Below are 11,846 nucleotides of genomic sequence, written 5' to 3'. Positions count from 1 at the left end.
ATTTTATTTGAAATTTAATTATTTTTTGGTGACCGAATAATTCGGTCGCTGATTTGGTCCCAAACAAAATAGCAACGAAAAACGTAGCGACCGAAATTTATGTCTTTGTGGCCGAGTCAATATTCGGTGGCTAAGGACTTAGAGACTAGAGGTTTTGCAATGCATTGAATTCGGTCGCTAATTCAATTGTTTACTATTTTTAGCGACCCTGGTTAACCATTTGCGACTAAATATTTTGGTCGCTAATCATTTTTTTTCTTGGTGACAGGTAAAGAAAACTGCAGGTGAGAAATCGATTTTGAGGCGACTGATTTCTCACCATTTTTTGCGTTAGTATTATTTGGCTAAATATTTATTTTTTGTATTATTGGGGTGAAAAAATCGATTATATATATATATATGTGTATATATATATATATATATATATATATATATATATATATATATATATATATATATATATATGGTATAGAAATGACTGTTGTACTAATTTTATTGCACAGTTTCTCTTGTGTTAATTCAATTGTCTGATTATTTTAATAATATATTGTTCGTGATTTTTTAATTTGTCTATCATTTTTAAAACTTTTATTGTCTATGATTTATTAATTAAGAAAATAGCGTTTAAAACAGATGATTAATTATTATTTTTTTACAGAAGATATCATGTTTTAACGCTAATATTAAATTTTAGCATTATAAAATCGAATTTTCATTCATAAATAAAAATGTTTTAATTATGTGATTTTTCCTATATAAAATATATTTGATAGTATATATTGAATTCAAATAATTAACATATTAATATTAATCGGTTTGCACAATTTCCTTTTTTAGTAAATTATGAAATAAATTGTCAATATTGATATATATATATATATATATATATATATATATATATATATATATATTAATAGATAGATGTCTTCTTTAATTTTTTTTCCTGAAAACATGATTGTTAATATTTTGAGTAATTGTCATCTTACCGATCGTGGGAATAATTATACAGAAGTTGTGTCCTCTCTCAATCTTATAATAAATACATCTTTGGGACAAATAAGAACACTAGAGTGTATCTAATGGTGACAAAGTACACCATGAAATGAGCCTTTTAGATATAACACTCTAAGGGGTTTCTTGTTATCTGTCCAACATTATATCAAAATTAGAATGGTTTATTATAAATTAAAATATAATTTATATATTTAAAAGTATTTATTTAATTTAAATTATAATTATAATATAATTTTATTATAATTTATAATTATAATAATTATATGAAAATAAATATTTATCCAGTAGAATTTTCAACTAACGTATTAGTTAACGTCAAAACTCAAAAAGTATTTACACAATCAAATGAAACTATGCAAATTGCTAAGCGTGGGAACCTGTCAGTTACCTCGTACCATACTAAAGTAACTAAAAACACATTTAATGCGATTAGGGATATATGGAATAACGTGTACGTAGTAGTTAACCTATCCATATTTTTTTTTGTTGAAAATTAGTTGAAACACTACCATATATATAAAAGATTACATCGCAAAGATTAACATCCACTAACGTCTTCATCTTTCTTTGTCCTTACACTGCAAAATAAAAGGCTATAAAATGTTAACATTTTATGTTGAAACAAGGATCATAATCACATTGCCAATGGCCGACGCACTGATTAGGTTGTTTTCAGTAGTCTTGCTTTGCATTACAGCAGCACAAGGGAAAGAACAGCTTCACTCAAACAGTGAATGGCCAAAATCTTTTTCAGTTATTCGTGATACTGATGGTATCTGCAAAGTGGCAGAGACACAAGGTTACACATGTGAAGAACATAAGGTAATCGTGTTTCATCTACCTCCCATTGATTATGAACGCATTTTAGGGAATTATTTTTTTGTTGGGACCAGGCTACAACAGAGGATGGCTACATCCTGAGTTTGCAGAGGTTGCCCGCGGGACAGTCTGGTAAGAAAGCCCACAAGCCACCGGTGCTATTACAACATGGTCTCTTTTGTGTAAGTTTTTTTTTTTTTATCAGCAAAACAAAATTTGTGTTTGTTAAGACAGAGATACATCGGAGAAGCAAACATGTTGTGTGGAAGAAGAAGTGTGAGTATTGATTGAACCAAGATAATTAATTAATTTGTGTTTGTGTGGTTTCAGGATGCCATAGTATGGGTGGTCAATCCTCCAGATGAATCATTGGGATTTATCTTGGCAGACAATGGATATGATGTGTGGCTTGCCAATGTTCGTGGCACAAAATATAGCCGCGGGCACATATCACTTCATCCTAATGACATGGTTCTTTTAATTACTTTTGAGATACATGCATTTTAACTGAATAAACCAAGTTGATAGCTACTCTAATGAATATATAAATGATTTGTTCATTACGTATGTATGTGTAGGCTTATTGGGATTGGTCATGGGATGAATTAGCTAGGTATGATCTTCCTGCTTTTGTTCAGTATGTGTACAATCAAACCGGCCAGCGAATGCACTATGCAGGTCATTCCTTGGTATGTTCCTAATTTCTTTCTTTTGTTTTCAGGTTTTGTAAAGTCAGGTTAAACAATTTAGGAGCCTATATTTTTACTGAATTTTGTCTTGATTCCATATGCTTTAAAGGTTCGATTACCAGTACCCCTAGACTTTCAAAACTATTGGGAATTATATATGAAGCCTAGATTACTAGAAAACTAGAAAGTATCTCCAATCTGCATCCAATATACCATATACGTTTTCTAAACCAGTCTTTTTAGATATTCTATCATAATTAATTAAGTTGAGGGAAAATATGTAATTTTTTTTGCATGTTTTTATAGATAAAGGATAACATTCTAAATTTCTAATATGGGGGTATGGAATTAAAAGATCTATAACAACGTTTTTTTAATAAATTGTCAACATCTACTAATATAATCATGTATATTTTAATGTTAAATGATTAATATCTCTTTAAATTATATCTCTTATAATTCATAGAAGAAGAAAAAAAGACTACATATGCATTGACTTTTTAAAAATAATTTTAAAATCATTTAATCTTAAATTATCATGTTTGGTAAATTTTTTGTTCTTTACAATAATTATCATATAAGTATTACAAATGCTTATTTGTAATGGATGGGATGATGTGTAAAACCAGGTTATATCATGGATGAACTAATTAAACTCTAATTTTTATTAGTATATGTATTGTTGGAAAGAAAAAAGTTATAGGAAGTATTTGATAGAAATGGAGGATGAGAGAATATTTGAAAGAAGACTAGTTTTATGACTTGAGAAATACTTTTGTTTTGACTTTGTTGGATTCACTTACAAATGACAACCTCTTCCCCTTTTATAGGCTTCAAGGGAGAGTTCTAAAAACATTAAGAAAGATTTCACACACTTCAAGGAAGAGTTCTACACACTTCTTCTAACTACTTAGTTCTACACATTTCTTCCAAATAAATATTACTTTTACTTATTTCTACACTTCTCTAGAATTTTCTTTGGAGTAGTAGCACAAACTTAATGGGTATAACACTTTATTAATGGGCTAAATCAAGTTTATATTATTCAACACCCCCTCTTAAACTTGATTTACCATTCCAAGTAAGCTTCTTAACTTGATAAAGTTTCTTGCTTGAGCCACAAACTTGTGGATGGATTGGCAAGTGCACCAAAAAACAGTAAAATTAAAACGGAAGTCCGAGTATTGAATCCACAATAATTTAAATTGGCAAAAAGTTAAATCAAAGAAAAGGAGAAATTAAACAACAATTTAAATTAATTAATTAAAAAGCAGAAAGGAAAAGAAAAATCAATTATTATAGAAGTTAAATTCAGAAGATGAGAATGTTGTAAATTCAGCCTATCAGAGCTACTCCTTAATGTAATGTTAATGATTTTTCTCTATTTATAATTATTTCAATTTACACTTGCATCTGCTAATATACTCTAACTTTGTTCCCTCACATGAAATAGCCTAATTTATTTATTTTCTCTCTCAAATCCCTTTGCAGAGCTAAAATAGTAAATTACATTAAGAATAGAGATGTATAACAGGCTAAACAAATATCAACTTATCCCTAGCGATGACTTTATTTAGATACTCTTTCTCAGTTCTATTAGAAAGTAATGTTTTCCAATGCTACCCCTAAAACTTACCATGCAAATAGATGATCAAGCCACAAGCAATAATATTAAGTACAAGAAAAGATAATACAATTGTAATATTCATAAATAGATAGGAAGAAAAATTAAATCAAGAATAGTTGGCTGCCAAGTTCCCAACAAAGAGGGTTTAACCTTTCATTGTCATGGAAATTTTACAATTGCAAGAGGGGAATATTTAGTGAAGGGAAATAAGATAAGAAAAAGGAATGGAAGGAATGAATGACTCCTAATGGTTACTTTTCCTTCTTCTGACTTTTTCCTTCTATAAGGAATTGTATTCTCTTAGAATTGTTGTGTCTTTTCCTTCTTTTCTCTTTTTTTTTTTTACTGAATTAGCCTTTTTTCCTTAATTAGTCTATTTTTTTTAATTAGTCATACTTTCCTTAACTAGTCCTACTTTCCTTAATTAGTCTATTTTCCTTAATTAGCTCTATTTTTCTTATGTATCCCTATTGTCTTGGGCTTTATTTTACTCACTATGCATCATAAATTCATCCCTTTAAATATTCTCTTCACAAAAACTTAAATGATGCTAATTTAACAATTATTTGCTCAAAAGGGAAAAATTATGAGAGAAAAATTACAAATTCATTTATAATTTTACCCCAAAATATACTCAAAATTAGAAGCTATCAAAAGGGAGACGAGTTCCCATGTGTCGTTCTTCTTGATGGATGTAATTTCTTCGTCCATTGCATCTCTCCATCTTTTATCTTGTGCAGCTTCTTCAAAGTCCATTGGTTCACAATCTGCAAAGAGATAAAATAGAGTGATATTATCCAATCTCTCAGTTCAATCATAAAGATCTTGGAGGGTTCTTGTGTGTTACACGACCCTTTCACTCTCAGGAGATGGCAAAGTGTCTTCGTGAGTGGTTGATGTTGATAGGTTGAGCTCTTATTGAACATGTTGAGATGTCTTCTCTTCTTCAAGCAGAGGAAAGAAGTTGTACTCCTTTTCATGAGTCTCAAAATCCTATTGTCCTTCTTCGTCAAACACCACATCTCAACTGACTACCATCTTCTTGTTGTTTGGGTTGTACAACTTGTACCCTTTAGAACTTGAATCATAATCGATGAAGATGAATCTCTAACTCTTGTCATCAGGTTTTGCTCTTCTCTCGCCTGGGACATGAACATTAGCTATACTCCCAAAAACCTTCAAGTGAGAGATACTAGGCTTTCTTTCACTCTACGCTTCTTGTGGTGTCCTTCCCCATTCACTTCTTGTTAGAGATTGATTGGACAGATAAACTGCACATGTCACAACTTCTACCCAAAATTATTTTGGCATTTTCTTGCTTTTGAGCATGCTTTGAGCCATATCAAGGATCATTCTATTTTTTATTTCCACCACATCATTCTGTTGGGGGATCTTGGAATCGTCAGGAGACGTCTAATTCCATTCTCTTCACAGAACTCTCAGAACTCTTTGGAAGTGAATTCTCCACCTCAGTCAGTCCTCATGGCTTTGATCTTTTCTTTCTCCACTATAGCTTTGAACTTCTTGAAGGCGGAAAAGACTTTTGATTTTTGCTTTAAGAAATAGACTCATGTTTTTCTTGAAAAATCATTAATGAAAAGGACGAAATAGTTATTTTTACCTAGTGAGCTTGGCTTGATTGGCCCACAAACGTCAGCATGTATTAGCTCAAGTGGCTTCTTAGCTCTTGCGTTTGACTCCTCTGGAAAACTCATTCTAAATTGCTTGCCAATAAACATCCTTCACAGAGTTGATCAAGGTGGTTAATAGAGGGTAGTCCTCTCACCATCTTCTCCTTTGATAGCAAAATTAAGCCCCCAAAATTTAAGTGCCCAAATCGATGATACCATAGCCAGGATGCATCAATGTAGCAAGCTTTAAGACATTTTGCAACATCATTTTGGATATTCAACAAGAACATCCTATTTCTTGACATTTAGTACCTTAGTGATTAGATTGTTTCTCCTATCTATGGCGGAAAGACTGGAATCTTTCACGTGAATATAATAGCCTTTTTTGAGTAATTGTCCCAAACTCAAAATATTGTTCTTCATATTTGGGATGTAGTAGACATTTGATATGAATTCATGTCTTCCGTCTTTCAAACGAACTGAGATCTTACCTTTTCCTTTTACATAAGTTTTAGAATTATCACCAAATTAGACATTGCCACTTACTGATTCATCAAGATCCATAAACATGCTTCTTTTTCCAAATGTATGGTTGCTTGCACTAGTATCAAGGTACCATGTGTTTTCTTGGCTACCTTTATTACCTCCATGTGCTAAGAGCAACGTTTCAAACTTCTCGTCTTTTTGCCCCACATAGTTAGTCTGCTCCTCAACTTTATTCTTGGCAAATCTACATTCTGAAGCATGGTGGCCAATCTTTTGATAGTTATAGCATCGGATTTGAGATTTATCATACCTTGTGCTTGTATAGCCTCTTCCATGTTCTCTTGTTGAGCTTTTTCCTTTCTCGTAATTGTTGTTGATGAAATTTGAATCTCGTCCACTGTTGCCACGTCCAACCTGTCCTCAGCAATGACCTCGACCTCTACCTCGGCCTCATTGACTTCTTTCATTTCCTTGACTTTTTCCTTCTCCTTTAGTTGCATCTTGAAGAGTTGCTCAATGATCTCTTGCTTATTTTTATGCTTCTCCTCATAAGCTTGCAGTGATCCTTGAAGTTGTTCTATCGTAATAGTTTCTAAATCTTTTGGTTTCCTCGATTGTCAGAACAATGTGCTCAAATTTGGGATCTAATGAGCATAGTATCTTCTCCATAATTCTTACATCTTCTAACTTCGCACCATTTCTTTTTAGTTGATTTGAAAAAGCAAGAATTCTTGAAAAATAATTGGAAATGGACGCTGACTCTTTCATATGTAAGGATTTGAACTCACATCTTAGAGTTTGGAGACTCATCTTCTTTACTTTGTCTTGTCCTTTGTGAGAGGTTTGAAGCTTATCTCATGCCTCCTTAGTGAATGTTGCATCAGAAATCTTCTCAAATGCATCATCACTTGATGCTTGATAGATGAGGAAGGGAGCTTTCTTGTTTCTCTTTCTTGAATCCTTTAAAGTCTCATTTTGTACTTGGGATAGTGAAGTCTCATCTTGCGGCTCCTTGTAGCCTTTTTCAACCATTTCTCAAACATCATGTGCTCCAAGAAGGGCCTTTATTTTAATGCTCCAATTGTCATAGGTGCTCCCCTTTAGAAGTGAACTTGGAAGGATGCCGCTCCATTGCTTGCCATAACTATAGAGTTTCTTATCAGAACCTAAGCTCTGATACCACTTTGTTGGAAAGGAGAAAGTTATAAGAAGTACTTGAGAAAAATGGAGGAGGAGAGAGTATTTGAAAGAAGGCTAGTTTTATGACTTAAGAAATGCTTTTGTTTTGGCTTTGTTGGGTTCACTTACAAATGACAATCTTTCCCCCTTTTATAGGCTTCAAGGGAGAGTTCTAGATACATTAAGAAAGATTTTGCACACTTTAAGAGAGTTCTACACACTTGTCTCAACTATTTAGTTCTACACACACTTCTTCCAATTAAATATTACTTCTACTTATTTCTATACTTCTCTAGAATTTTCTTTTGAGTAGTAGTGCAAACTTAATGAGCCTAACACTTGATTAATGGGCTAAATCAAGTTTATATTATTCTAACATGTATCATCTATTTATCTTTATATTTGTATAATTTCCCTTATCCTTTAGTCAAAAAAAGAAAAGAAAAGAATTTCCTGCATCATCGTACTGTCGTACAGTGTCTTATCATACTATGTTATATTAAGAATTTGAGTTCATATATAGAGTGGGAATAGGTCAGCTGGTGTAGGGACCAAATTTATGATGAAAGCATGACAGCAAAGACCAAATTCCACGCATATAATTAAGGATGATTAAACTTGTTACATTTCTAGTGTGTGTATATATGTATATAACAACAACGTGAAATTTCAGGGAACCTTAATGGTTTTAGCGGATTTGTCTCGAGGGAAACTGTTGGACATGTTGAGATCAGCTGCATTACTTTGCCCAATTGCTCACTTGAATCATGTCACGTCGCCGGTGGCAAGAACTGCTGCTCAATCATTTATAGCTGACGTGAGACACAAGCCACCTCATATAGCCAAGCATATTAAAATATCAATTTATAATGGAAAGCAATATATCATGTTTCTAGCCAAGGATCTTAATATCATGTCATTATCAACAAATACAATTTGACTTGATGAATTCATTGTTTTTTCCTTTTTCTATAAATATGACAGCCTCTATACTGGTTAGGCCTCCGTGAATTCATTCCAAACGGGTAATTAACCTTGAAATTTTACAATTTTTTATTCGGCATAAATTTATGAGTTAGCTTTTTGGATACAAAAAGTAAGGAATTTCAATGGAATTGAAGATGAATATTCTTCTAATTAATTAACGAGCAGGGATGCTGCAAGCAAATTAGTGGGAGGCATCTGCCATATTCTAAACCTGATCAACTGCTCAAACAACCTACTGACACTAATCACAGGTACCATGAATGTTATGGCAAGAAGAATATACGACGAAGAATTAAATTTCACTTTTATGTGTCATACTGATGATTATTTTGATATTGCTTGCTCTAAAATTTTAGGTCCAAACTGCTGCCTAAATTCATCTGCATTCAATGCCTATCTTGATCATGGATTACCGCCAACAGCAACCAAGAACTTGATCCATCTATGTCAAAGTAAGTATACTAATTATAAGCAACATTTCTATCAGGTGTGTGACCAAGTGTCATTTGATTTTGAAGCATTTCTTTCATGCGCGCATTTCAGATTAATTATAGAAACTATGAAGTAGAGGCACTCTTTGTAGTTGAAATGTCGAAGTGTGTGACATATTTCCAAAACTGATACAAGGGTGTCAGACTATCTTGTTGATATATATATATATATATATATATATATATATATATATATATATATATATATATATATATATATATATATATATATATATATCACTGGAACGGATTCAGAAATCTAACTTCTAATAATTAATTTTTAAAAAAATTATTATTTTATACACATAAGATTGAAATAAATTTTTATTTTAAATGGTAATAATATTAATCGTTATAATAATAATAATAAATTTACAACTAATTTTACATTAATTATCACCTTATCCGTTATCATAATTAATAACAACCAACATAACTTTTCATAATTATACACTATCTAACCTTAAGTATCGTTATTTTACACTATATAAAATTAATTATACACTAATTAACTAACAAAATACATATACATACATAAGAATAAGAAGTACCAAGAGAGATCCATCGTCACTGTATATACGGTTCATATATTTGAAACCCACCCACTCGTACATATGTGTGGACGTGCACTATAAAGAAATTGGAATTATAAAATATCAGATTTTTCATTTTAAAAAAAATAGCTTAAAATATAATATATAAGTTAAATGAATCTTACTACCTCAAAGGATTAATCTTTGACTTTTGGTCAAGAGATATCTGATTTACCTAAAAATAATATACAAGTTAAAAAATAATACTATCTATCGGTAAGTTTGATCTTTTCTTCATTAAAACTTCATTCCGTAATTATTAATTCTTAAATATATAAGCCAAAATTTCTATAATCATACATCTAAAATATAACAATATCATGGTTGACTTAAGAATATATTAACAAAAAGATGTAAAAAATAGAATATAATACCAAAAGGTTTTATAGTTTACATTATATTATATATGTTAGAGGGTTAAGAATTGAATATATATCTAGATCCATAAAAGGTTGATGTAAGTACTGATATAAGGTCTCATTGCATTCACATGTGAGAAAATAATCTATTTTGTAAGAAAATTTATGTTCAATTCCATTTATGTATAAAATTTTCTTGGGTTAATAACACCTATGTATCACAAGCGAAATTAATCTTTGTAACCTAATGGGTTGAGAGACACCTGTGATCTTTGACCCTTAAAAAAATTTAAAAAGAACACCAACAATTAATCACAAACAGGCCAGGAATCAATTATTTTATATGTAGATTTTCTTTAGTGAAATCTACTTATTTATCAATGAAATAATAGCCTTTCTTTTTAACCTAATGGGTTGAGGGACACCTGTGATCTTTGACCCTTAAAAAAATTTAAAAAGAACACCAACAATTAATCACAAACAGGTCAGGAATCAATTATTTTATATATAGATTTTCTTTAGTGAAATCTACTTATTTATCAATGAAATAATAGCCTTTCTTTTTAGATGGGAAGAAGACAAACAATGTTTTATTTAGTATATTGAAGATCATATAAGCACATATTCCTTATTTATATTGAGCTATTGTATTATCCCCTAACAGATGAATACTAGTATACACTTGTTAAGCTTATATAAATTTCTATGATAATATGCAGGTTCACTAAAATAGACCACATAAATTGAACTTATTTAATATAAATGACTAATATATATAGTAGTTGCTAAATATGCATTTCACAATTAGATTACGAAATATAAATTTCCAACATAATATTCTTTCTAGACTTGCACACATAAATGTTTACATTCTTTCAGAATCTTGCTTCATAGATTAGGTGTACTGTATTAAGATAATTTCTTATTGACTCTATTCTTGTGTGCTTCTTCGTTCCTATATATCGCTTTTGAGAAGTGATTAGAACAGCAAAAATAGCAAAGTATGATTACGGTGACCAAAGACAAAATATGCAACACTATGGACAACGGGTTCCTCCTCTTTATGACATGACCAAAATTTCAAATGAATTTCCTCTTTTCCTCACCTATGGAAGACAAGATGCGCTATCCAATGTAAAGGATGTGCAACTTTTGCTCAATGACCTTAGAGATCATGATGGAAACAAGTTAGTAGTATTGTTTACGGAAGATTATTCTCACTATGATTTTATTATGGGTGTCAATGTTAACCAAATTATCTATGATCCTATGATAGTTTTCTTCGAGGTTAATTGATTTTACAACTATTAGTGATTGCACTTTAAATAATGTAAAAATTTTCTTTTTCATCAAGTTTGTTCAATAAAATGTTACATTTTCCTCTCTAATCAATCATATTTTTTATTTTTTGTTCTCACTGAGAGAAGGATACGACTGAACCAAACCCGCACTATTACATGATTGATTACATTGCACCATGCCTTCATAGGTGCTTGATCTTACAAGCTCTAAATATCAATTTTGTTGGAAAGAACTCTATCTCGTCACTTGATTGTCACACACACGTATTGGTAACACACACTCACTCACAGAATATTAATGAAAAAATAACAGTATTGAATTACTAAAGATGAAGGAGGTAATACACATTCTAATCAAATTTTACTAAGGGTGCCCTATATATCAATCAACATAGACACTAATACCCCTTTTGACTACTAACTATTTTAACGGTAGATAATAGGATTTTGTTGTTTGAATTATACTAATAACAATTTCAACTTCATTTTCTCATGTTTTGCAAAACTATTTTAATTTTCAAATTTTAACTGATCGAAGCATTAAACATTACAAAATTTCAACATCTACATAAAGATTAACTCCTTTTAACATAAGCATGACCTAAAGTTTGTGAGTCCTTTTAGACCTTCGAAAGTATACTACTAGAAAATAAGTTTTTGGCATCGGTTA

The 11,846-nt window shown here is 31.0% G+C and overlaps 1 protein-coding gene across 1 annotated transcript; it reads left to right on the top strand.

The window, feature by feature from the left end:
- The first annotated feature begins 1,633 nt into the window (after nt 1–1,633).
- LOC100814197 (triacylglycerol lipase 2) lies at nt 1,634–11,284 on the top strand. Its single transcript, XM_003543947.5, has 9 exons — nt 1,634–1,836; nt 1,908–2,015; nt 2,164–2,304; nt 2,412–2,522; nt 8,119–8,262; nt 8,430–8,470; nt 8,598–8,683; nt 8,789–8,884; nt 10,852–11,284. Exons 1-9 carry the CDS (start codon nt 1,660–1,662, stop codon nt 11,169–11,171), a joined length of 1,224 nt encoding a protein of 407 aa, XP_003543995.3. The 5' UTR covers nt 1,634–1,659; the 3' UTR covers nt 11,172–11,284.
- Nucleotides 11,285–11,846: the final 562 nt, after the last annotated feature.

Source organism: Glycine max, chromosome 13 (assembly GCF_000004515.6).
Source record: "Glycine max cultivar Williams 82 chromosome 13, Glycine_max_v4.0, whole genome shotgun sequence".
NCBI lineage: Eukaryota > Viridiplantae > Streptophyta > Magnoliopsida > Fabales > Fabaceae > Glycine > Glycine max.
Note: the sequence above shows the minus strand (reverse complement) of the source record. Positions and strands in the feature narration are given on the sequence as shown.